General features: G+C 52.3%; 1 protein-coding gene across 1 annotated transcript; it reads right to left on the bottom strand.

Annotated features, from left to right (window-relative positions):
• On the bottom strand, positions 1-27,624 carry SLC45A3 (solute carrier family 45 member 3). Its single transcript, XM_082778710.1, has 6 exons — positions 27,376-27,624; positions 27,186-27,292; positions 9,395-9,814; positions 8,327-9,154; positions 6,725-6,990; positions 1-3,606 (listed from the first exon to the last, which is right to left on the bottom strand). Exons 3-6 carry the CDS (start codon positions 9,564-9,566, stop codon positions 3,139-3,141), a joined length of 1,734 nt encoding a protein of 577 aa, XP_082634836.1. The 5' UTR covers positions 9,567-9,814; positions 27,186-27,292; positions 27,376-27,624; the 3' UTR covers positions 1-3,138.

Genomic DNA, 27,624 nt, shown 5'->3' with positions numbered 1-27,624 from the left:
CAGTTTGAGCGCTTTTTATTTCCTCGGTTTCATATAAATTTATTATAGCCATCCTCTGACATCGTATACAAAATATTTACTCTACTGAATAAATAAAACAGCCGCGCCTCGCAGACAGTACGCGATCTCCAAAGAAACCCGGCATCGACACGGCCGTCCCTCGCCCACAGGTTCACAAAAAGAGCCCCAGATCAGAGAAGATGCTCGCCCTGCTCCCCGCTGTCCCCAGCTTGGCTCTCACAGCCACCGCCTTGCAAAAGGGACGGAGAGGGAGCCACAGAGCTAGCCCGAGATGGAAATGCTGCCAGTGAGAGCTCGGAGGAGCCTGTCCCACCCCTGTGCAGTGTAACCGTGTCCTGGAGAGGTGGCTGTGCTCACACCCTTATGTCCATACAGTAAGGGATGTGCTCACCTTTACCAGAACACACCCGTGTCCCCTGCTGGCCTGTATGGGATCCCAACACGTGGAAGCTGCTCCAGAAGTGATAAATAATCAGGGGCAAAGCAGGGATGGCTGAGGAGCCCCGTGGGCTGTGCCTCTCTGGACTAACCCCAAGCCCCAGGGGCAGGTCCGCTGGGGAATCTGGCACGTTTGAGCCTTCTCCTCTTGAAGGACACATACAAGATATGGATCAACTACTGCAGCATCTTTTTCTCTCATGTTCCAAACCCAAAGATGTTAGAAAACAAGGCTGACACCCTCCTGAGCCCACTGCTTCCTCAAGGATCACTGGGATGTTCCTAATGAAGCATTCAAGGCCTTCATCACCAGACCAGTGGACCTGAGGTTGGTGTGGAAGTACTCTACAGGCACTTAGACAAATGGCAAGAGATTCCAGCATTCAGGTGGGGACCTGTTTGAAAAATCTTGGTCAGAGGTTACTGATCGCTAGGAGCACTCGTCCCAGCAACACCCCACTGTTGGCAATAATGTTTTGCCTCAAAAACTTCCTTCCGAAGCCCGAAGTGGACAGAGACCAGGGTAGGAAGTGCAGATGAAAAACTGTTTCCGTAGGTGGTTAAGCAGCCACCAGATCCATCCCCCGAACAGCTGCAAGTCAGCACACAGACCTTGTTGTGGGAAAGGGAGGCCGGTAGGCATATAATTTGAGAAGAAATACAACAAAAACAGTCACCCTTTACAGGAAAGATACTTTAAAAAAACTTAGGAGAAGCTCTCTCAGGACCTGTCTGCAGACAGCAGGGGAGTAACCTGGCTTCCATGCCAAGGAATGGTCTGACACAACCTCACAAAAATAGCAACATTTTGCCCTTAGCAGAACCTCACCAGTGCATCTCACTGCCCACACACCTCCACAGAAAATTACTCACAAAACACTTTGTTTAGACCAGCCAAAATTAAGGACTGACGAACTCCTGCATGCTCCCAGCCTAGCCTCCGAACGCCCAGCTCATGCTTTTCTCTGTGCATTTCAAAGCCTAAGTGCTGACTGGGGGCCAGGACCTGGACTCCTACTTGGTGAATGAGGAATCTTCAAGTGGCAGAGATCTGCTATCCACTGAATTATTGCAGCTGGTCCACTCGCAGCAGGCATGGGGCTGGCCAGAAGCACACACAGCTGCAGCTGCTCCTCTGCCAGGGCAGATGACTCACGTCTGAGGGCTGCCCAACCTAAACAAGGCAGCAGCATCGGTCCCGGTGCAGCAGGCACTCTGCCTTACTCTCACAGGTAACTGTGTTTATGCTGCGCCTCAGTAAGGATCTTGACCTCTGGAAATTAAAAAAAAAAAAAGGCCAAAACAAGCGTAACATAGTAAACGTGTAATCTGGATCAGCAAACCACAGGCACAAACAGCACCGAGAGTTTCTGTTCTGCTCCTTCCTTCGTCCAACACACCAAGAACTAGGCTTGCCCTGTTCTCAAAGCAGCAGATGGAGTGTTCATGATGCTGTTTCCAGCAGCTGCTTTGGGAGCGCTGGCAATGCTTTAACTCACCAGGGCACCGCGATGCAGTGTGCTCTGCACACACACTCCTGCCAGCCTGCAAGAACAGCCAAAAGCCCTTCTGTTTGGAAAGGGTCTGGTCTGGAAGGCTGCTTTGGGGCCACCTCTTTGAAGGAACACAAACACAACCAGTGAACAACACGAGGTAGCTAGTACAGCAGCGACTGCTGCCGAGTTCAGCTGGCTGTCGGTGGGCAAGCAATCCCTGCAGCTTCCTCCAGCCTGAACATTTGTTCTCAGACAGCCTCCCAGGAGAGCTCTGTCTGTTCTACTTCACTGTTACAGGGCTGAAAACCCCCTTGTGGTACTGCAGCATCTTTTAGGGGTCAGGTGTGGAAGAGGCACACCAGCCCAGATCTGCTGGGAGGCACTGGGAGAGAACAGGTGGCTGCTCCAGGCCCTGAGGAGTGAGAGATCTGTTACTGAGAACTGTAAGGAAAGCTAAAAACAATCATTCAGGAAAAAAAAAAATAAATTAAGAAGTCCTTCTCATCTGCTGAAACTTGGTACATATGTAAAAGATAAGTCACCTTTTGGAATTGGTCCTAGTGAAACGTCACTTGTTTTTCCCAAACAAGGCAGAGTAACTTTTCTCCTAAAGGGTTTCTCCCAGTCAGAAGGGAGACTGAAGCACGCGTGTGCACATACGCACCCCTTTGCTCCATGACCAAACCTCAGCCACCCATCCTTTTCCCAAGGAAATCTCCTCCCAGTGCCCTCTTTGAAGTGTTACTCAAGAAGCTGAGTAAAATTACAACAAGCAGGGTAAGAGGACACATGTATAGCTGGGAAACAGGAGAGCCAGTGATTTCTTCCTCCCCTCCCATATCACTGCCTCTCCTGCTCAGTTTAGGTAGAAACATGACGGAAACATGACCCGTTATTAAAGGAAAAGTCCGTTTCCGTTCTGTCCCCCTGTACAACCTCCTTTGGTGCTGGCTGTGCAGTGCTTTCATCTGATAAAGGCACCACGTGGAGAGCACTGCTGGCCTGAAGCACAATGCCCCGATGCCTCATATTTACACCTGAGATTAGCTCTGCTGCACGCCTCCTGCCCCCGGCCTAGAGCAACCCCCCGGGGGGCCCAGCAGCAGCGTGGGGAGAGCACACACAACACAAGGCTCATTTCACCACGTGAAGGCACCCGCGTGCTGCTCCTGGGCATTCCCCATCACACCGAATACTTGGCCATGTCACTCTTATCAAAGACAACTTTGGTTGCAAAGTAGATGGCCACCAGGCCAAAGCCAGCAGCCGACACCATGTAGGCAGTCACCGACTGCGTAAACTGCACGATGGACCCCATGAAGAGGGAGGGGACAACCTGAGAGAGAAGGAAAGCACTGTCCAAAATGGCCAGGTCCAGGCAGATCCCTCGGCCAGGAGCCACCGAGTCTGGCTCTCCCACCATCATCATCAGCGAGACGTCGCAGGAGGAGCTGACGCACAGAGCTGAGCTGGCAGCCGGAGGAGGAGAGGAGGAGGAGGAGGAAGAGGAGGAGGAGGAAGAGTAGAGGCCCCCAGCATGTCCGTTCTGGTAAGTCAGCTTCTGGCTGGAAAGACTTTTAGAGAAGGCTGATTTCTTGTCCAGTCGAGCTGGATCTTCCTCCTCTTTGCTCTTGAATTTATGCAAAAATACCTGGGGAAAGAAGAAGGGCACGTGAGGAATGAGTAGGAAGGGTGGCGCCCAGAAAGCGAGGAGGGGGACGGGGGTCCCTGCTGTGTGCGAGAGCAAAACCACTCTGAGCTCCGTGTGCTGGAGGTGTGGAGCCTGCAGTGAGCCTGGCCCACGTGTGGTGGCCTCCAGGAGCCAGCCTGGCTCTTCCTGACTGGCACAGGACTCAAAGCAACCCTGACTCACCGGGGAAACTGGCCAAGAGGTGCCCTTGTTGTGTTCAAGCTCCACGGCACAGCACAGCGCCGCAGCCCAGCGCCAGCCCGGGCTCTGCACTTGGGGATGTTTTGCTCCGAGCCCCGGGTTGTCACCTCCTCCCTGGGTGCCAGCTCCACTCCACTCCACCCAAAAGCAGCTGATGCAGGCTCACAGGGCCAGAGCCCGCTTTGGGCACATCCCAGAGTCAGTGCAAAGATGAGCAGTTGTAAGGTGGTGGGCTGGGGACTCAAAACTCTGCTGCAGAACAGCCCTAAAGACTGAAGAACTGCTCAGAGCCCTGGGTACACGGCCCCTTCTCAGTACCCAGGATACTTACAGTGACTCTGAGGTGGGTACAGAGCTGGGAGCTCAGGAAGAAGCTCTGCAGCAGACCCTGCACGCGTGACCTCAAGCGAGCCGCTTCATTTGCCTGACCTGAGCCTCCCCACTCAGGTTGGAAAAGCGGAGGAAGGAAAATCTTTTTCTTCTCACCGTTTTTTTTGGCCTCACATTGCCCAGGCTGTGAGATTTCGGGGGCATGGTTCACTCCAGCAGTATTCATGGAGAGTATTTGGATCAAAAAGCTCCCCATGTTAACGCCAATAAATAAGGGGCAGTGGTGTGCAGATGGCAAAAACACCCCAGCTTGATAACGCCAGGGCGTTTGCACAAGCACTGAGCTGTCCGGCGTAGAGCAAATAATGAAGGACGTTAATCTATTATCCGCACAATGAGATAGAACAAACAAAGAAACCAAAAGGAAAAAACAGCACTTCTTTGAGGGCAGAGAACACCGTACCCAGCTGCAGGGCTCAGAGGAGCATCCTTAAGGAACCCTTCCTTCTGCAGGAGGGGCAAGGACACGGGTCACAGGAGGGAACAGGGGCAGGAGTGGGTACTCCAGCTCTGTCGCGGGCCATCCCAGAGCTTTCAGCAGTTTTGGCACCCACCCACCTACACCCAGCCCTGCCCCAGCGTATGTCAGCACCCGGCAGTCTCTGTTCGTGCTGCCCCAGGCCATGGCTGCAGTTCTGGAACACAAACAGTTTCAGGTTCAGTCAGAGAAGAGAAACCAGATGAGAACTTCACTAAATGGCAGCCAGCTTCCAAAAGCTTTCCCTGGGCTCTACTCAGATGTCTGAGTACCTAGTTCACAGAAATTGCATCTCAAGAAAATGACTTAATCAGATATTCACTTGAATGAGCATAGTGAGAACACATCCTTTAAGATCACCCTGCGTAACACAGGAAAAACCCCAAGAGTCTTTGGTGCCTCAATCAGCAGCTTCATCTCCCTCTATAGTTGGTGGGGAGTGGTGGGAATGAGGAACCTACCTCTCCCTAATCTCATGCAGAAGGTGTGAATGTTCACCATGCATCTCACCGGAGCAAGCTTTCAGGTGTTGTTAGGACATGCAGATCTTTCCCTCCTGCTCTAGACAAGGTTTAGTGGCCATGCAGAGATGAAGAGGGCATGCAGGAGAATGGAGCGACTTACAGAGCCTGTGCAAAGCAAGGAGCTCCAGCTGGGGTGGCCTTGCAGGCTTTCGCCAACGATCCCGCACAGGGTGGAAGCAACAGCCACTCTGGATGCCCCCCTGCTGATTCACTTCAGGAGGAGCATTTGAAATTAAAAAAAAAAAGGTAAAAAAAAAAAAAAAAAATAGAGGGAAGAGAGGAAGCAGGAACGAGGGAAGGCAAACAAAAATGATGACAGATTTCAACAGTAAGAGAAGAGAAAATAATAGAAGTGGAGAAGATGGAGAATTTTCTGCAAATGGCATTTGAGGGACTGCTTCTTGTGGGGTCTCCCTGGAAAGTTCTTGGTAGAGGAAGGAGAAGCTTTCAAGTCAGGGCAACAGAAAGACCAAACCCTGCTATACCCCACACCTCATTGTACTGAGAGTTGTTCCCCAGCAAGATTTTGGCAAACAGTTGGGCGTGTGGCCTTCACACTCCCAGCCTGTGGGCTTTGGTTTTCATTCTCTCGATGTTATGTCCATGGGAGATCCCAGGCAAGCCGAAGCTTTTGCAAAGCAGAACACTCCCTCATGCCCCTATTTTAACGGGGTGCCTGGTGCAAATCAGGACGGGTTGGTCACAAGTATTTGTTCAATGTGAACATCTGGATGCCTGTGGTAAGGACTCCTGCTTATTTCACTGCACAGTGAACCGCCTGCCATCGGGATGAAAGAGCTGCTCTCAAACCACAAATTAATTTTGCATTTGCAGCACAAGAGAAACTGCTATTAATCCACTGCGCAACTCAGAAACCTCCCGAGACTTTGCCACAAGGATATCATCTGTGGGACAGGATTACTGGCTTTTGTGTTATGTCAAAAGTTTCTCAAGGTTTGTTTTTAATGGAGCTAGGGGAACAGGAAAAATCTTCCTATTTTATTGCTCTTCATGTTACGGACCAAAATTCAAAAGCAGGACTTTACACCTGTTTTAGCACCTTGGGCTAAATGGCAATTCTGCAGATGTGACTTAGCTGCAGAAAACACATGGCAACAACTAATCTGCACCAGTTTCCCTAAATGTTTGCAAAACACAGAGGACCATAGGGCATCCCTTTTGGTGCGCTAATCCTAGCTTTCTCCCATCTCACCCACTCCCCACTATTTAAAATTGCAAAATGCTTCTTGTGAGCAGGGAATGCCTAGGGAAGGAGATGCTAAACTCTCTTCTCTCCTCAATTCCAGATAAATCTTCAGAGAAGACGCAGCCTGGAGACAAAAGGCACATGAAGAGAACCTCTGAGCACAGGCAGGTTTTTCTCTGCCATGGCCTGAGCTGACTGGGGCAGCTACAAGCGGCTGAAGAGGCTGCCCAAGCTGTCCTCAGAGCTACCTGCACATCGCCCTCTGGAGCAGGTCCCTACCTGCTTTTCATGATGATAGAGCGATGCCAGCGTGTATGGCAGGATCTGGAGTGCAGAGAAGGTGAAGCCCGTGAGAGCAGCTGAGACGGTCACAACGATGACGCTGCGGGAAAGGCACATGACGAAGGCAGCGGCGGGGAAGAACACCACGCTGGCCAGGTAGACCGCCCGCGTCCCAAAGCGCTTCACCATCCGGTCCATGATTGTCGAGAAGAAGATGGACGTGACGCACTGCAGGAAGAGGCCCAAGCTACCCATCCGGACACCTGTGGGTAAGCAGAGGTGGTGACGGACACTGCCACGACTGCGCCCAGGCCTCAGACAGCCAAGCGCCTTCGGGCTTCATTCCTCCCTCCAGTGCCCGACTCAGGCCAGAGGGGCGATGAGAGGGGGAGACAGAAATGCAAACGCTGTTCTTCTCTTGGAAAGCTCTGGTTCTCACCTTCCTGCTCTTGATCAGGATCTGTGTCACCTGCTCATGAACCAGGATCTCTTATCTGATGCCAAAACCAGCGGGAGAACAAAAGGAACAACAAGAAACTGTGCTTCAGCCAAGGGAAAGTATACAACATCTACTGAGCGACGGCAGCATCCGGCAGCAATCCGGACCTTACCCTTTGCAAAGATCTATCAGATTTCAGGGAATTAAAGCCATTAACTCCTTGGAGCAAGGATCATTACTCAACATGTGTTTCTATGAGTGCTAGCACAATGGAGCCCTGACCTGCTGGAAGCTATACAGTGGAAGTGTTAAATAATAATTAAGCTCCCTCTAAGTTAAACAGAGGCACAGCACAAAGAGGCAGTGTACTGCAGAGCTCGTGGAGGCACTGGGTGGAAAACTCTGAGGGCAGGGTATACAGCTAGAGGAGGGCCAGGGGAATGCCTCCAGGACTTGGATCTAGGGGAGGGAAAGAAGGGCTGGGCAGTGGAGTCAAGGCTCTGGCACAACACAGCAGCCAAAATGAGGACAGCGGACAACAGTAAGCAGGTAATGTGCTGGAGCGAGCAGGATCTCATGGTGGGCATGTGGCAGCTCCTGACTCATGGTGAGCAGTAACAGGAAGCACTGGAAAGAGCAGTGGGAACTGGGGAAGCTGCTCCAGGGCTCCCCAGATACAGATGTGAGAAGGGAATCTCACAGTCGTGTGGAAGGCAGATGTAGCAAAGCCTTTTCGACCCCTGCCCTCCAAGAGATGGGGGGCACCATCACCTCTCCTTTAAAAAGGAGGGAGGAGGAGAGGAAGGGCATGGCAGAGGTGGTCAGCATTTGCAGACAGAGCCAGGTATGTGCTGTTCAGCATGCAAACTGCCGGACCATTCTGCCACTTAACAATTCAGCCCCAGGCCAGGGCTGTGCTGCCAGATCTATTTCTGTGCTCATAGCTCAGAGGAGAACGAGGTGTTTCCCTATTCAGTCCCCTGTGCAATGCTCTCTTGGTCACGGGGGAATGTTTTTCCTGACCCACCTGCAAAAGGTGTAGTTCCCTGTAACAAGTTTTTGCATTACAGGCAGAGCTGAGCCCGTTCCTAGCTCCCACTAAACACTCCTGTCCCAGGGAACAGACCCCGAGGCCCCAGAGCAGGCGGTTCACTTCTCACCTTCATCGTAGTGGCGTCTGGCATCTGTGCCCGGCTTGGCTCTGGGGACACCGTGGTACAACCCTTCCCCAACAAAATCCGTGTAGAACAGCATGAAAGTCATGAGTGCCATCCAGCTGCAGAGCTCGGCCACGAACAGGCGCCGGATGACCCTGGGGATGCGGCAGTAGAGGCTGTGAAGCCGCGGCAGCAGTGTGCAGAGGTTTCTGAGGGCCTGCACCATGTGCCTGGCCTGCAGGAGGCTCTTGGAGAGCTGGCAAGAGCAGCAGGCAGGAGGGGAGGGCTTCGGGAGAGCATCCTTCAGCGCTGTGCCATCCAGGGCATCTGCCTGGGTGGCTGCCTCTTCAGTCACAAAGAGCGTGGCCAGCACACAGCCAAGGAAAATGACAGCCAGGAGGCTGAAGAGGCACGTCTCCTGCCCTCCCAGGTACGGGGCCAGAAAGCTGCCCCCCCAGTCGATGGCTGGCAGCAGGTAGCCAATGCAGCCCCCCAGGCTGATCATGAAGGCGTACATGGAGAAGGCCTGGCGGCAGTTGTCAGGCTCCTGGAAGAGGTCCGAGAGCAGGGCCTCGAGCGGGGTGAAGCAGACCTGGCCGCAGAAATCCAGCAACCCGATGCCCAGGATGAGGAAGGCGATCTCCAGCGGGCGAGTGTTGAGGGCGAACAGGCTGGCCAGGCTGCTGGCATGCGGGATCACGAAGAGGCTCAGCAGGACTCCCAGGCACAACATCCAGATGAAAGGCCGCCTCCGGCCGTAGCTGCTGTGCCAGTGGTCACTGGCAGACCCGATCAGTGGGACAAAAACCAAGCCAAGGACCGGTCCTATCCCTGGAACAGAGGAAGAGGTAGTGTTAGGGGGCAGAACCGGACAGGACTCCAGTCTATGCACACTGCAGCAAAAGCCTGGGATGTTTCAGGGACCCAGTAGGCTTCACTGGGTCATAGCCCTCCCCTCCAAACATGAGGCTGCCCTTGGTGTAACAGCCATCCTGCAGCCACCCCTCCATGCTCTGATCTACCCCTTGAAGTGGAAACAAGTCCCTCGAAGACGAGCGAGAACCTGCCTACCCAAAACCATGGTCATGAACTTCTCCTCGACGCCCACTTCCAGCAGCAGCGGGGGCACGTAGGTGATGCCGGCAGCCAGGCAAACCTCGAGGCCAAACGTCAGGGAGTTGAGGAGCAGGAGCTGGGCCCGGCGGCTGTGCAGCAGCGTGCTGAGCCCCGCTCTGTGCGCCATGCTGCCCCACAGCCTCACGGACAGAGGGCTGCGGTGCTCCGGCGATCCCGGAGATGTCCCACGGGTGAGCTCTGGAGCTTCCGATCCCAGTCTGCCGGACGGATGCTGCCTCCCATTTTTAGCGACAGTGAGCAAACCGCCTTCTCCTCTTCCTCCTGCTGCAAGATGCGGGCCCAGCAATGTCAAGTCCAAGCGTGGGCAGGCCAAGATCCCTCTCTGTGCTTCCCCTTCTGCTCACATGCTGTGGTCTGAGAGAAGAGATGGCTTGTTAGGCACGGGGTAGGGGACAGGACTAAAAGCAGGTGCCACACAGACATGTCACGGCTGAAAGAGACAAACACTGTCCCCACAGGCTTACAGATGTGAGGACACCTGGGAGAGCTGTGGGGTTTTAAGGCTTGAGCTATGTTCATGCCTGGTTTCTCTCCAAGGGCTTGTGGCAGGTGATACAGGCACCTGTCAGAAACAGTTTGGGAAAACCCAACCCTGCCTTGGGGCTGCGGGAGGCCTAATGACCCCTCAGTGTCCCGTCCAACCTCATCCGATAGATGGGAAGTTGTAGCCGAGACACAAAGCCTAACCTCAGAAAGGACTTTGGGTCCCGTCTCCCAGTGAAATCAATTACGAGTTCCCGTTGGAGGATGGAGGCGGGCACAGCCTGCAGCCACTCGGGACATCTCCGGGGACCCACACCACCACCTGCTGACCACACATCTCCCCCCAGCTCCCGGGGACGCCATCTCACCCAAATCCTGCCTCCAGCCTCTGAGATGGGGCACAGGGAACAGATGGTGCCTCCGTGGAGTTTCACAAACAAACCTGACCCACTTTAGCCTCGTCTAACAGTGAACGGCAATTACCTTACTCATTAGTCTGAGTCATTTATTTGCCCTGTAACATGCTCCCTCTCCCCAGCCTTCTTCAGAGGGGAGAGGCCACCAGATCCGGACACGGTCTGAACAGCCAGAAGCAGATGCCTCTTAGAAACTTGTGCTGAGCCTGCCACTATGGCACTCTGCAACAAAACCTAATCCTGTGAGGTTGCCAGCATCAAGCCTAGTCCCAACTGCTGTGTGGCTAACAGCATCTTGGGGAGATGGCCTGTGGTTACTTTGGGAGAGGTAGAATGGGTTAGCACAGGGGTGACATCAAGCTCCTGCACAGCCATTGATTCAGGAGCAAACCAAACTGAATTCTCAGGGATTCGTCTGCTCTGACTTCACACCCTACGTGAGCCACTGGCAAGTTTTGTTGTTGTGCCTGGCTCCCACAGGTCCCGCTGTCCCGAACTGTTCCAGCACAGGACTTGTTCCTCAAAGCACCCCCTGCACTCTGCTGCTGGTTTGCACAACCTTCTGCCTCTGGTCCCACCACAGCTCAGCCCCCAGGAGCTTTGGGTCCTGTGTGTGAAGGAGGCTGGGCAGAACATGGGACATTCCAGCGGAGGCGCTTATCTCTGCCTGCTCCCTCCCTGACTCCGGGAAGCTGTGGCTGTTTACCTGCCGGTACACCTCCTTCATGCCAGAGAGGCTAACTGGTACAGTTTGCCTTCCTTAGCTGTGGAGAGTGAGCCCAGCAGGAGGAACAAGGTGAAAATCCAGTTTTGCAGCCCTGTTCCCTTCTAAATTCTTTGCCTCAATTAGAGGAGAGAGCAAGAGATGTCCCCTCCTGCTGCAGGGACCGTCTCTGGGCCAACACGTGCCTCCCTCCTCTGCACCCTGAGGCCACCAGGACTCGAGGCTGTGCCTGGCCTTGGGTCAGGCCTTGCAGAGCTGGAAGGGCTGCTTGTCAGGGGGCCGAAACGGGTGTGAAGTGTGTTCAGAGCCCCTGGCACTGCCAGCCCTGCAGGAGGAGCCGCTGGACCCCAGCTTCCCAGAGCACACGCATTTGGCCTCCATCACTGTACAAGCGTTAGACGGGTACAATTTACACGGCTGCCGCCTTTCCCCTTTCTTCCCCTCTCGCCATCAGCCAAAACAAAACACACGGAGACAGCTGGGTGAAGCAGGAGGCACGGTGGTGAGGTTTGCACAGATACAAGCATCCCTCCCTGCCTCTCGCTGTGCAGAGAAGGGGCAGGGCTCCCCAGCTCAGGAGCTGACAGGCTGCCAATTAGGCACAATAAGCGCTGATTAGTTTCCTACCGGAATCCCTCGCCTTCCCCCTCCACGCTTAGACCTTGACTGTCACAAAGGATACCTTCTTTTACCAACTGCGAACATTTAAACGGCTCGCCCAAGGTCAAACAGCGAGCTAACGGCAGAGGGGAGGGAGCAGCAGATTTTTTTAATCACTACACATCCTTCAAAGGAGCACCAAGGCCCCAGCTACACCCGGCGTTACTTCTCCTGCACTCTATCGGCAAGGAAGCGACTGGGGGCAGCAACCACCTTTCTTAGATGTGGGCTAGACACAGGATGTCTCAGCCTTGTTCGTTTTTTACGATGGGTGCCCAGCTGGCTGACAGCCCTGGGGTAGGAATTTAAGCTGCAGCCCTCCAGCAGCATGAGGTTTGATGCTGTTAGCTGGAGGAAGCAGGCTCCCGAGACAAAATTATTGGAGCTAGACCTGGAAGGGAGCTGCAATGTCTGCTGTCTACAGGGATCCTCACTGCTGTAGTCCAGGCTTTGGAGGGAAATTTATCCCAAGGGAAACAAACATTAAGTAAATGATGTCTCACACACACACACATACGCACAACAAACAAAACAAACACTTTTTTTTCTTCCCTTTATTCTAGTGACACCTCCAGCAGCGATTAACCAGCACGGGGAGGGGAGCATGAACCTGTACATCTCCCCAGCTGCCTGAGAATTTCAGGCTGAGGGACAGAGGCTGGATCGCTTATCAGTAGGGAAGAGCAGATCTGTCTCTTCCCCCCTCCACACTCTCAAAGGACTTTAATGAAAAAACAAATCCCAGCGTACCCAGTGGCGATACCCACGATCAGAAGTTACCTACAGCAACCAAGTCACAGACTCAGCACCCATAGATTACGAACTCTTTTCTGTTTAAGTTACATCTTGCCCCAATACCCACCAACTATCTCCTTATTTTGCTCACAGAAAACCGAGAGATGGACTTAGCTGCAAAGAACTGCCGGTGCAAACTACCAAAAGCATCTGATCCGTAAAGACAGGGCAGAGAGATGGAAAACGAAGATTTGGGAGGTTTGAGGGAGGCAGAAGGCAGCACTCACCTCCCCCAGGCAGAGTGGTGACAGCAGATCCCCGCAGCCAGCCGGGTACGCGGCATTCAGGAAAAGCTGCTTAAGTAGGCTGCAGGCAAACAGAGGAGGAACCGAGCAGGTACACACGAGGGTTTGGTTTCAGGGCCCTCCCTGCCTCCTGATAACGCTGAGCTGCACGGGGTTGTTGGTGCTGTTAGCACCACAGCCACGCCTGCGCTGGGCCCCTCGTGCACGGTGCTGAGCAAACACAGGCTGCCAGCACCAGCCTCACAAAGCCACTCTCCACTGAGTGCTTTGCTGCTCCAGTCCCAAACCAGCTCAGAAAGAAACTCCGGGATGAAACTTCAGGAACAGATCCTGAACAGAAAGAAACTTCAGGAACAGATCCTCTGCACTATGGGCACCTGCAGATCCCAGGCAGAGCAGGGCTCCCCATCTGCTCCCATGCTGCTCCCCATCACCGAGGGGTCTGGGGCTGAACCAGCAAGCAGAGACAGCCTTAGCACAGGGGATTATTATTATTGGTATTTTAAAGACCATGAGATGTTGCCTTCGGTTTTGCGGATGACAATCTTTTTCTGAAGAACAGCCCCAGCAGCAAGACCTAATGCTTTGGTTGAACTGCTCATCTCTGCCAGGACAGTTTATTTGGCAGGCTATGCAGGAGGACTGATTTGAGGGGGTGGCTGGTCAGAAAGCTGCGTGACAGAAAGCACTTTTGGCCTTCTGGCCTCAGTTTCCCCCAGCTTTACCGGCAGGGACAGCATTTGTCCCTCCCTAAGGACACAGTGCCAAGCACCTTGACAAGGATAACAGCCAACAACCTCCCAAAACTGCATCCCAGCCCTTCTGTGTAGGGTTTCCTGCATACAGCAGCAGAAAGGAGCCACGGCTGGGGCTTTTCCACAACCGTTCACCAGGCTGTCGTGGCACGGGGACATCACCTGCTGCTGAGCACTCAGGCTCTTCCTCTCCCTCCCCCGGGAGCAGCAAGACACTTGTAAACCCAAGGTTTTCTGTTTTAGTTTTAAGCTCACAACCCGAACTTTTCCTTCCTTTCCTCTGCAGAGAACCAGCAGATCAACCCCAGGAGGCTCTTCCACCTGGCAGCCAGGTAGGAGGGCGGGACAGGGCAGGAGCTCAGCAGCACCCAGCAGAGCGCTGTCCGCACAAAGGCAGCCCCGGGGCAGCTCTGTGCCACCCACCCAGACACAGGAGCCTGCCCAGCACCTACGAACAAAGGACTGCACCTCCTGCACGTCTGCTGTCTCCTGCACCCCCTCTCCTCTCCTGTGACAACACCCAGAAGAGGGGAAGCCAGGCTGGCTACCTATGCTGAGCACGACTCACCTGGCAGCAGTAACAGGGAGCAGGCAGGAGGAGCAGGGCTGAAGCCAGGGGATCGGCTTCTGAGAGTCTGGTTCTTTCACGGCAGGGGACCAGCAGGCTTGGATTTGTGCCTTTCCCCTAGTCAGAGTGGATTCCTTGCTCACGTGCTTAGAGAAAAAGTTTTGACAAACGCCCTCGTGAGCTCAGTGCGGTACAGATGGTACAGACACAGAGCTGCAGAGGAGCAGCAGTGGGTGCACGGCCGCACGCAGCCACGGGGCTGGATGTGCCGGTGATGTCAGATGCAGGGACTCGCTTACCAAGCAACGAAACAGCTAGCAGACAGCTAACCTCCCACTTCCTTTCTCTCAGCAGCACGGGCGCTGCTCCGTGTGCCCTCCCCAGCGGGCTCCGCGCTGCACCTTTTGCTGTCGGATGGAACAGACCCTAAGACACCCTGAGAAAACAAACTGTGTGCTAATGGACATGCACCGAAAGAAGCTTCTCCTCCTCCTGATCTCCTCTAATCTTCACAACGTAGGATATTACAAGTAATTGCATCTGTGCTTGGACAGAATGATGATGGAGGGACAGCCGTTTTATAAATAAAACTGGGGTGTAGTTACGTGGCTGAGAAAAACTCCCTCCTTCCTCCAAAGAGTCCATATCTCGCCGCTCTGCAGCCTTCCCCATCACCCCCGTGGGTGCAGAGATGAGATGTTGCTGTGCGTGGCAGCAACCCCTCTGATTTATTGCTACCCAGCAGATGAACAAACAGCCGCAGCAATGATCAGCCCGTGGAGATCTGCCAGCACTTGTGACCTGCCCGGCTCTGTAACAACCCAAACCCTTTCTTACACGGGAAGAAATTTCCCTGGGTCAGCCTTTACCAGGCTGGAGGCAGGGGACGGTGAAGGGCAGGGGCTGCTCCAGGTGACCCAGCCCCACACCTTTCCTCCCCACCACAGGGCAGATTCGATGCAGGAACTGATTGCCAACGAGCAGCGGGGAGAGGGGAGGGCGAGGGGTATTGTTAGCCATTCATAACCACAGCGTTACACTTCCAACCTTCCGAGGGGCTCTCTCTGAACGTTATTAATTCCCCGCTCCCTGGAAGCCCTTTGGAAGAAAGGGTGGGAGCGAGCACAAGGGCGAGCGCTTCGGGAAGGGCTGTTCATACAGTGCCAGAGCCTTTCACAGCTATCAGTGGCCATTCAGTGCCGCTGAATGTGAAATACACCATGGAGAATAGCTCTGGCAGGCTTGCGCGGGATGAAATGGAAAACTCACCTGACCTCTCCTGACCCTCTCCCCTTCCCCCCCCTCCAAATCTCCTTGACCCCATTCACAGTGTGGGGAGAGGGGAGTGGTCATTAAGCAGGGATGGGAGAATTGCAATTTATTTAGTCTCCCTGAATTAACTCTGCATTTCCTTTGAGCTCAGGAGCTCCATTATATTGGCCTCGGCAGCTCAGCTTAGGGAAAGAGCAGCAGCGGGTGGAAATCCCCTTAGATGAGAACAAGGAAGACCCAAGGGCCACAGCCCATTCGAAATTCCCTCCCTTACCCCGCGGTGCAGCACCCAGCAGCTCAGACACCAGGAGACCAATCCAGGAAAAACGCTGGATGCTACAGACATTTAGGAGCTGGAGGAAGGGGCACATCCCCAAGGCAGCTCAGAACACCTACCACGCGGTTTGTTCGTAAGGGAGACATTTAAATTTATTGGGATTGGGAGTTGTTTTATCTGCCAGGCAGCAATTGCTTCCTTGCAGCACCCACGAGGTGGTTATCCTGCTGTTAGGGCTATCGGAAGGTCATGGCTCAGCTTGTGGTTGGTGCTCTTGTGGAGAGCAGACTGCCCAAGGAACACAAGCAGGGAGACTGAAAGCAATTCACTACGATCTCCATTTTATGAACTGAGAGCAGGAAGCAAAAGAGAGAAGGAGCCAAGCTTTAAGCGCCTGGAGCTACCGGGGGGCTGCATCTCCCCTTTGGGAGATTTGCTGGTTCGTGCTGATGGTTTGTCCTGGTGTTTTGTGCAGATGGTTTGTGCTGGTGGTTTGTGGGGTTGGGCTGTCCTAGAGCCAGCCCTGGGGACTGCTGCATGCCTGCAGAAGCTCTGGGAGCTTTGGGGTTGTTTCCAATAGCAGTGCTTTGCTCAAGCAATGGTCGATCAGGGAGGGCAGGTGACTGCTAAGTGTCTTCCCTGTTTTGCAGTGAGCAGCAAGGGCACATGAAACAGGCTGGTATCAGTCCTCCTTTGAGCAATTGGATAAAGCAAAGGCACCAGGGAAAGGCTACGGACAGCAAATGAAGGTCCCTATAAGGTGGATAAGGTCAAAGCATTTTTTAGGAACAAACATTAGGAAAGGATGCTCTCCTCTCCTGGCAGGCTAACGGCACCGTCCATGCCAGGGGGATAGTTTGCAGAATGGGGAAAAAATGTCCTGCTTGCCCTTCACCCTGCACGTCGCTGGTATTTCACGCTTCTTTCTGAAGCCATGCCAACAGCTCTGCGGACTCTTTATCCTCACCCTGCCCCAGAACATCAAACAGACAGCAGGACAGCCCCCAGGCTCCACTGACCTCCTATCCACAATGTGCTTCTTCCCCCTGGCAGACAAAGGAACTGCTCCTGGCAGGAACTCTTGCCTGAGCTCCCCTGCCTGCCAGCCTGGCCAGAGAAAGAGACAGAGCAGCAGAGGCCAGTTCCAGCCTCTCCTCCTCCCGTAACAAACCAGGAACTGCCTCCAGCTCGCGAGGTCACTGACACAGCAGAGGCCACGCTGACACGTTTTGGAGCTTGCTGCGGACAGCCCGGGATGCCAGAGGGTGCCAGGAACTCTCCCACAGCTGGCAGGCGTCACCGGCACGTCCACCCGCCTGCAGCCACGCAGGGCTTCGGGCTGCTGGGTGAGATCCTGCCCCAGCCCACACGAGGAGGAGCGTGGCCAAGTGAAAGCAGGGTGCAGGGAGGAGCTGGGCGCTGAGCTCCATGCAGGGGCTGAGGTTGAAGGGCTGAAACCTGGTCTGCAGCTCGGCCCCATTTCCATGAGGGACACTGTCTGGAAAGCCAAGCAGGCTAAGCTGTGATGCAGGGAAGGACTGAGTGCCCTAAAAAATATCCTACAGCTCAGCTGCAGAAGGATCTTCAGAGAGCACTGAAGGAGCTGTGGTGGAACTGCTGGTGCCAGCTGCAGGGCAGGACAGCCTCACGGCATTTCACCCACTTAGGGCCAGCATCTGATCTCCAAACTTCACGAAGCACGGAGAAGTCTCACGCTCCCCTAAACACACACAACACAACCTAAGAGGCATCGCTTTCAGCTCCCACTCCAGTCTCACTCCTGCTGGTCACCCTCCCCTGAGCTGGCGTCGGGTGTGCCACAAACAGCTCAAACCTCCGGACAAAGCTGGCCCTACTGTGTACAGCTTTTTTTTTTTTTTTTTTGCTGTGGCATGAGCCAGGCTCTTACTTTTATTCATGAGAGGAGCCCCTGTTTTGGAGTGGGAGGGCAAACGCGAGATGAGCTGGTTCTGCTTTCCACTTGAGTTCATTTTTGCTGTTTAAAATACTGTGCCCATCGCCCTGGCACTTGCTCTGACTCAGCCTTTCCCCCCACCCCCTCTTTTTTATTTTTATTTTTTCGCTGAAGAATAAAAATGTAAATCGAACTGGGGAAAAAAAAAAAAAAAAAAAAAAGCCCCTTCCAGGTGCCCCCCTTCTCCGCAGCGCGGTAACGGGCGCAGATTCTATCCGCTGCCACATGACCAGGGCCCGTATTTCTGTGTCAGGGTGTAAAACCTTCCCCGCTGAGCCGCCTTTTCTCTGCCTGAGGCTGGGGGCTTCTGCTCCGCGTCTAGTCAAACAGGCCCACAAAGGGGATTAAGGAGAGCCCCTCAGCCCCACAGAGTAATCCATCAAATTATCCCTTGTTGGCGGTGCCGGCCGCCTTGGGGGGAGCGGAGGGAGGGAGCTCCGCAGGCTTTTAAAGGCGCTGAAATTATACTTGAGCCTGAAACACTCCACCCAGCTGCTCCAGCCCGCAGCACAATGAGCCGGTTGTAAAGGGAATACCGGGGAGCGAGGGAAAAAAAAAAAAAAAAAAGAGACGGCCGCTGGTAAAAAGCGCAGCAGCCTCCTGATGTGTGACAGCCCAACAGGTGGCTCGGGACCCGCTCCCGCGACCCCGCAGCAGCGCGATAGCACCGGGCTGCCTGTGCCTGGGCAGGGGGAGACCCCAGGGCTCCAAATAATGTTGGGATGTGTTGGTCCTGCCCGAATGGACCCTGGGTATGGCCTTAGTGCTGTTGAGGCTGAGGCAGAGCCTGCATTTAGTTGCCAAGGAGCCCCTGGTGCTCTCCTGCAGGGGATGAGGGCTGGGTCCAGCAGTGCCCCTAACCGTGGGCTGTGATGGTGCCACCCCAGGCTGTCCCTCTGCAAGCCCCCCCCCAAAAAAGCAGATCACACTCACCAAACTCTGTCTACCTGGACATTGAATCTGCATTTTCCTGCAGTGCAGCTACACCTGCATAGCTCAACCTCACACAAGTGAAGTGCCTTCCTTGAACAAGCGCGTGGGACTTCAGAGGCTTGCATTTCTGTAAGTGTTCTTAGGCAGAAAGCACTTGCCCCAACAACCTGGAACTGGCAAAGGGAAGAGCAAACCAGTCCTGGTGGGAGGTTGGTAGCTGGCAGGGAGCACACATGGCTGTCCCATGGATGCTGCACAGCTCACCTTGGCACTGAGACGGCGACACAACTTCTCAGTTCTGGTCACCAGTGCTGAGCAGGAGGAAAATTTCCCACCTGTTACAGAGAAGAAATGGGAGGGCAGAAACCCTAGCTATTTTATTGTGCCTGCTTTGCAATGTCTGTTCGCAGGGCTGGGAAAATGGGAAGTGAAATTGGAACTTCTTGTTTCCAACCAAAGCACGAATGCTGCGTAACGGCACGTCTGCCTGCCCAGCTAGCCACAGCACCGTCACTGCTCCAGCACGCTCAGGCTCCAGGGCGGCTCTGGGACTTGCACCCCATGAGAGATCATCACCATTTCTGGCTTTATTTAGCAAACTGTGACAATCACGGGGCCAGCTGAGTCTCAGTGCCAGCCTCAGGGTGGAGAGGGCAGCTGTGATGTGCTAGCACAACGCAGCAGCCGCGGCAGAGAGCCGAGCCGTACCTCAACGGGCCCGTTTTGAAGCTGCAGAGAGGGGTCTGACAAATATAACCACAGCAGGAGCTGCTGCTACCTAACCCTGAAATCTCACCTTCCCTCATTTTTGCCAAAAAACATGTCCTGAGGTCCGTACCTAGGACAGACAGAGGTTTGGCTGGTTGCTCCTCCCTGCGTGGCGGTGCTTGGAGAGCAGCAGGCAACAGGCGCAGGCTTCTGCAGTCCCTCACGCTGAAAGTTTTGGGAGCATGACCTTGTGCTCTTCCTCAAAGGATATACTTTGAATCCTAGACACACACAGAGCTAATGGGCTCTTTTGTAATCACATGGTAGTTAGTCCATTTTTTCATGGTAATTTTCTGGTCTGCAATTCCAGTTATTTGTGTCCCTGCCGGAGAAGTTTGATGCTAACATATCTCTCGGCAAGCCCTTTGACCTCCGCTGGCAGGTTGGTGGGTTTCTCCCTCTCTGTTTTCTGTCTCTAAAATGAGGTCATGGCTTTGAAAGAGACAAAGAGCCTTTGCAGCGTGAGGAATAGCCCCAAGACAGCTGTGAGCACAGAACCCCCATCAGTCACATCGGGCCCTGAGCGCATGAGAGGCGAGCAAGCTGGGCAACAGCCCGCAGCCCTCCTGGGAACGGCTGGGTTTTACCCCCCTGCTCGGAGATCATGCAAGAGCTCGCACCGAGCACGAACGGATGCGGACAGGCAGCCACCCGTGGTGGCACAACTCAAAGGGGGGAGGGAATGCAGCAAACCCTGCAGACCTTGGGCTGGGAGCCGCTGTAAGATCCCGCTGGCCCTGCTGTCTGTCCCCCTGGCAGGGTTGCTGTTTCCGTCCCGCTGCCTCTCAGCCACCTGCATGCTGCCCTGTGGGCTGCAGCTGCCCGCGGAGGTGGGTTTACACCACTTTGCCAGGCTCCTTCTGTCTCAGAAAGGCTCCTTCTGCCTCAGCAGCCACAGGGACGGGTGAGCGGCACGCAGGCAATGGCAGGATTTCTCTTTAAGGTCATGCATCCAAGTCCCGAGATCTTTCTTACAAGAAAAGCAATTTCACGTGCCTCAGATAGCAAAAACTTTGCACGAGCCCTGCCATCTGCCTGCAGCACGCCAACATCTCCGTGTTAATGAGAGCCCTCGGATCACCTCCTTATCATGACAGACTGGTCATGAGGTCTGGGTCTAAAAACAAGAGATCCTGTGATTTTACTTCTGTCTGAAGCTGTCTGGATAACTACAAAGATAAGAAGCCATCAGGGTGTGTTTTTTAAGACAGATAACTTTCACTGAAAGATTGTTATAAGCAGCTTACGAAGCCTTTTCCTTTCCCCGTTCTCATTATCGGTTTAATGTACCACGGACCCTGAACTCGCAGGGATTTAACGTGAAGCTGGAGCCATTTACCCAGCACACGCAGCAGCACAGAGTAGCTGCCAGGGGATTTTTCCCCTTCTGAAAAGACAAAGCCCCAAGCCGCAATTTCTATAGGCAGCGAACAGAGCGAGGCATTTTACCACCCCCCTCGCTCCCTGCCTCTGCGTACAGACAGGCACCTGACTTCTGTTTTGCAGCTCCTGCAGGAGTACCAGCCTTGAATTATTAGCTTTTTAGTAATTAAGCTGGAAGTTCAAGTTCAAAGCTGCCTGGATTTTGCTGAGCACTCCGGCCAGGCGTGCTTGGGCTTTTCGTTGCACACGGTTGGTTTCTTGCTTTGATGCACCCTGCATCCATCAAGGGGACAGGCAGGGAAGTGGTGTGAGCACTACAGCTCCTTAGCACTTGCTGACAAGGTCTGCTGTCGTAGGGGTAGAAGATTAAAACTTTGTGCATTTCAGACTCTGAGGAGAGCAGGGTTTTCTCTCCTCACTGGGCTCTCTTGCCCATATTTACCGGAGTAAAGTTCAGCAAGCTACAAATGAAGCAGAAAGGCCTCTGATATTCCCGCAATATGCTCTGGGTGCCTTGGGCAAACAGCCAGGGCACCTCGGGCAGGCACGGTGCTGGCTCTGCTCGGTAAGAGCCGGGAAAGGGGTTATCACCAGCACCGTTTTGGGTTGTTCTGGCTCTGCACCAGCATGTGGTGACTGGCCACAGTTGCACTCGCCTGCTAGGGGGATAGCTAGCATTCCCTGCTCTTGCCCAAGAGGCTTATTCACGGCTATCAACACGAGCCACAGACAGTGATGAATGGGAATATCTGGAGGCAGCACAAATGTAGACTGTTCCCAGAAATCAAAGCTGAAAGAGGCCCTGTTGAATCATCTTCCCTGAGGCTGTCGCAGGACTGTTCCCAACAGCACATTCTCTAGCACATTTGTCCAGCCTGGATGGATGGATCTCAAGCACTGAGGTTGCAAGAATTTCCCCTGAAACAATACCCGTGGGCTGAGGTTTAATAGCTGGAAGCATCCTTCCTAGGTTCCCTGTGCCCCTCTTTCTACGTGCACGGTCAGCCCGTTCTCCTGATGACATTTAGCTGCTCTCCTCCACCTAGCGTCAGTCAGTCCCCACGAAAAGCCACCCTTCCAGGCCCGTTAATTGCTCGGTTGGCCTCGGCTGTAGCACAGCAGCCTTTTGTTCTAGCATTGCTCCAGCTGCTTCCACCGCTCCTCTCGCACAGGAGTCGTTTGTCAGAGCCATTCCCAAACCCACCTCTGGAGTCCAGCAGTGACAGCGCCCACACAAAGCCCTCTCCTGTCCCCACACGAGCCAGTACCTGGTACGCACAGCCTGCTGCCATCTCATTGTTCCTTTGTGCTCCATCTCTTTGTATTTATGAACTGCCTCGAGCCCCGGACCTACAAGGCCGCTCTCTCTGCCACCACAACAAGCCTTTATTCTGTTTGCACAGCTCCAAGCGAAGGGAGAATTTCCTCCAGAAAGCAGGCCAAGGTAGCACAGCAATACCCAGCACACCACACAGGCATTATACCACTGGATAGAGGGAAAAGATAGCAGCGCAGCATCCTGGACCTGTGGCAGATGCTCTGTGTCAGTCGCAGAGCACAGCCTGCTGATGGAAGCAGCTTAAAATCACCAGCAGGTAACTCACCCACAGGCTCAGAGTAATGTAGAGGCTCTGGGTCTTCATGCAGAGAGGACGGAAAACAGAGTGTGTACACTTACACCCACTTCAAATCTAACTGAAGAGCCACTTCTGGGCACTGCTCCTAAATTAGAAGCAGGCAACTGGGAGGAGACGGCAGAATAGCTTTAAGATTTGAGGTTTGACCACCACTTCAGTTGCTTTGATGCAGGAGGTCAGATCCCAGCAGGAGTCAACCCTAATGTTTGGTAAAGAAAATGCGATCCACGGATTTTACTGCATGCCCCATTTCACCGAAAGTCTTAACCCATAAATCTAAAGCAAGATTCAGATGTTATCCACAAATACACACATCATTCCTCAAATTGGCTCTACCCTGCTCCACAAGAACATTAATGTCTTTTGAGTGCTGACGACTTGCACAGATTTCAGTCACTGCACTCATTATATTTGCGTTTTTCTTGAGGAAAACTAGCTCTAGCTCCTGGAGACAAACAACCACGGAGAGCTTCAGCTTCCACCAGAGTGAAGGTGGAAAAAATCTGCTCCTTTGATGGAAGAGAAAAGCCTTCGACCTCACAAACCCAAACCAGCGCCCACCATTGTTTTAAGTTTCTTTTTCAAATAAACCTCATCATCTTGCCAGAGGCCATCCTTACACGGTCTGAATATTCAAAAATTGGCAATTATGAGAATTCATCTGCAAACCACCGTAAGTTGGTTCTTTCTGGATCAGCAGAGCTGGTTTCCCTTGGATATAAGGCAGGAACAGGGCCCTGAGAACTGAACTAGCAGCAGTTTTAGTGCCTGTACAGTGACTTTGAGAAAGAAAAACTGTTCAGAGCTGCAAACCAAGCACCTGCTTCTTGCTGTGTGTGTTCCAGCCGCCCTCCAGCACCGAGACAAAGAAGCCATTCGGACCACATTCCTACATTACATTTCTTATTTTGCCAGACAATATTCACGGGGGTCTGTTTCTCCTCTTCTGCAGGCTGGCAAAATGTTAAACAAATATTTTTGAACTGCAAGAGGAACTGACATTTTAGGATATGAAAACAAGGAGGAAGGGCACAAATTTGAGGACCTCCAAGGAACAGCGTGCATACAAATAATAATAAAAGGGACACTTTATAACTTCACGTGGTTATGTTTTCTGAACAAGCAACTCGATAGCTTGCTTGGTGGATACATCGGCAACTTTCTGCAGTTCCATAACACAAGATCAGATTCAGAGATTCTCAAAGCATTGAAGTGCAACAGCAGCACGAGAAATAGAACATTTCAAGGGCTAAATGGATTCAACAGATTGTCAGGTTTAGAGATAAATGTGGTTTGACTGTAAACTACACGCATCGGGGCAAAAAACTGCTATCCTCTGGGTTACTATCTTCCTATTCTTTCCTTTACTTTATGTAGACCCGTACTTAGAGGCAATCTTCTACGTGCACCTACATCACTTGACTATCTCACAGAGACTCCTTTGAGGTTTTCCTTGCTTTTCTTTGTTTTTGGTTTTTGTTTTGTTGATTTTTTTTTTTTAAAAGCAAGGATTCCTCCATGAGGGTCTGTGTCCCTTTTCTCAGCTGAGCCCTAGGGTTCCTTGTTTTCACACGGCTACCTTTGATGTCTGATATCGAGCACCCAGAAGTCAAGTCAACACTGAAAATAGCTGACAACTGCTCACAAGCTTTTCATGACTCCCTCCACTCACAGCACAACCTCAATCAAGAGTTTAACTGCACAGTTAGCATCAGGAGACCCCCCAGGTTGGCTGTCCCAGGTTAGTTTTAGTTAGAAATTGCTGTTGTATGCTGAATGTCCCCAACCTCCTGCAGAAGCCGCAGGGCCCGATCATATGATGGCGTTATTTGGAACAGCAGAAGTGAACAGAGATTCCCCAGACATGACTTTTTCGTTTCTGCTTCTCCCTCTCCATACCAGCTGCTGCCTACTTCTCCTGAGGTGCAAGGTACAAGGTTTTATAGCTGCTGCTGCCTGCTCATCCCTGCTGCTACCTGCAGCCGTTCTCCTCCCATCCCTCTGGTCCTCCTGCTCCCTCATCGCCCTGAATCCATCACAAACCTCCACAACTTTCACCCAATGGGTCAAGACTTTTGCTTTGATGTTGCCTGAGACAAGATAAGGAGATAGCAGCACACACATTAAAGACAACCCAGAAGAGGTACCAAAACAAGACACTCCTTGGTTGAATAACTCCAACCTAGAGAAAGGTGGAGGATAAACACAAACAGATGTTGCTTACGCCGTTTATAGCTCATCTGAAAAGCTCTACAGCCCCATTGCAACAAAAAAAGTGGGACAGTTGCCTGGAGAGGCCAAAGTCTGAGGAGTGCATTACTGTTACACCTATTGGTGTGTATAAAACAGGTTTAAATTGCCTGAAAATATATAGCCGTAAAGGAAAAAGAGAGAAAGACTATCAGCAAACTACTTGTTAACGTCTGTTATGTCATTTTCTTGTAATTTAAGCAAGCTCCTAGCACAGGTCTAGCCCGGTACCAGATCTGACAGACTAATAGCCAACTTGAATGAAACCAATTAATAGCAATGTCCAGACAAGACTACACACACACAGCAGCATCCTTGGGTTCTCTGCTACATCATCATCTGCAGAAGTCCTTTGAAAGGGTTTTCTAAAGCCATCATGAAACTGCTGCTGCAGGCACAGCTTTTCACCTTGCTTTTCACCATCACAGAACTACAGAAGGCAGGGATTAAGACTATTACAGTCTAGTAGGTTAGAAACATGACGTATAAAGACTAGTTTTACAGAGCATCTAAATTTGTTTTTGTTTGCTTTCGTACATTCCTCAGAAGCAATTTGCAAACCCTCAGAGCTTCTTGTGGATCCAACACAAAAGGCTCTGGGTTGAGATTTTCAGAGTGCAGCAGGCCCACCACAGACAGGCTGATATTTTCAAAGAGGCTCTGCAAAAAGACGCTCGAGGAGACCCACACAGTTACATTGGAAGAGCCGGGGCTGCTCTGTCACTTCATTGTTCAACAGATTTGATGCTTTTAGGACCAGCTCCTTTGATACCTAATCTGACAAAGCTCCTATTGGCAGCTTCGCTACAAAACTGGGCTGCTTAGTTGTTTTTTAATATTTGATTTATCATTTTTTAGAGAGCACACTCACAATGCCATCAGCCACAAGAGCAGAGCCATCACACTGAACTCCATACAGAAAAACACTGCCGCTTGAGTGCTCCAGCGAAATAAACAGTTTGGGGAAAAGGTTAGCAAGAGTTTATACTAGACACTCGCATTTTCTGGGGACTCTGGCGAAGATAAAACAGACCAAAAGGCTGTATTTTCTAACTCAGCAATCAATCCAGTGATCTGAGCTTCTCGTGCTATGGATATGGTGTTTCTCACTGCTGACAAAAATGGACTACGCGCTTTTCAAAAAATGCTGCCAGCAGAGTTTGTTTGGGAAACACTCAGTATCTACTATTACTCTGTTATATTACAGTAACGATAATCTTAGAGGCTGTGAGACTACTGCTTTGTTCACAAACAATATTACCGTTATCTCTAGGCAGCTCCTACACAAAGCCACGGGGCTCAGACCTTGTAGCAACAGCTCCGTGTTGTGAAACACCTTGAGGTTCAGGTGCTTGAACCAGAACCTCTTCAAGAAGAGGAGAGGCTCTCGCAGAAGACGTTGCACAGGCTACGTGTGTAACAAGTTGTAGGGGAACACAGCCATCAGCAGACAGCACAGGAAAAAACTCCCTACAAGGAGAATTTTCCTACTAAATCCTAAGATTGGCTTATGCCCCAAAATACGGGGATTTATATCCCTTGTAAAGCTCTCTTTTAATTTACTATTAATTCTAGAGATTCTTGCTATCCATATCAAATTTCTAATCCTTTTTTCAAATCCCATAAGCTAAGCGCTCTTGGCTTCCACGATGCTTTGTGGTAATAAGTTCCAGAGTTTAAGGCACTGCCTGGAATTCGAGCGCAGGGCTGAGAATCAAGCCTTCCCAGCTCCTGCACCACAGCCACTCCCCAGCGAGCGGAAGAGTTACCAGGGAGCTACAGTGATGCAAGCAAGTCCAGGTAGCATCACACATTAAAAAATAAAGAGAAAATTACAGGTAGGGTGAATAATACAAATCGTTTCAAGGCTGGTACATGTTTTTCAGGAGTGCCTGCATGACTCTGGTGCCCAAGTCATTTGGGTACTTTTGAAGTTCTTACTCATGTTCTATTTCTATAAATTCCCGGTTACTCTCATGTTACACACAAACCCCACTCCCCTGAACCCATGTCTGAGACTAAAATAGTGCCAGACCAGGATCTCGTTGGAGCTTGGCTACTTTTTCTATACTGCCCACAAGTCTGACAGGTCTAAATGAGGACTGAGAAGATTGTTCTTGGTACATCCCATCCTCCCCAATTTCAGCAGTCATTTTCTTTTTTGAAAAAAAAAAAAAAAAAAAAAAAAAAAAAAAACAAAAACAACAACAAAAAAAAAACACATGAAGACCAGGCACCTTGCTAAGTTTGGCCATCACCAGAGCACAAGTATTGCTTGACTCTAGTGATTTTTTTCTTCCTGCCAAAGCTGCCACGAAGGGGAAGACAAATTAATATCATAAGCAATTAATGCACCTTCCCCATCAAAGTCTGCAGTCACGCCAAGCTTCGCAATCCTACAGAGTACTCCCATTATGACACTTAGGTCCCAGGTCTAAGAAGAAAGCCTCTCCAAGCTCTCTTACATCTGAGCAGGGCAGACAAGTGAACCTGGCAGCAAATCTAAGCGGAGCCTACAATTAGGTGCAGTGAGAACTTCCTCCTGTCAAGCGCTGGTTTCCTTTGATTCCGAAGATTCACTGACCTGTCCTCACAAGCCCTCGGGATTTCTGGCCATCCGCCTTCACCTCCCGCTTCCCGACTTCTTTCCAGTTCAGTTACCTTTCAAACGAACTCGCTCACAACAGATGTCTGCAACAATGAGAAGCAGGGAAAAAAAGACTCAGGCTGCGTCCACACACCAGCACAGCCCAGGAGGGGCTCAGCAGCCCTACCTGCAGCCGCTCTCCCTCTGCTCCTCGACGTGCAGGCTCGCCTCTTCTCCTCGCCTTTCCCCTAGCAAAAGCAGCACCGGATCGCAGGGAGCATCAGCGGGATCGAGGAGCTCGCAGCCGCCCCGTCCGAGCAGAAACCCGCCGGGACCCGGCGCTCTGCTCCCGGCTGCGAGCACGAGGTGGTCCCGGTCCCCCCCTCCTCCGGGACGACCCCGAGCATCCCCGCAGCCCTTCGTCGGTGGTGCCCGG

This window comes from Aythya marila, assembly GCF_965140915.1.
Source record: "Aythya marila genome assembly, chromosome: 24".
Classification (NCBI taxonomy): domain Eukaryota; kingdom Metazoa; phylum Chordata; class Aves; order Anseriformes; family Anatidae; genus Aythya; species Aythya marila.
Note: the sequence above shows the minus strand (reverse complement) of the source record. Positions and strands in the feature narration are given on the sequence as shown.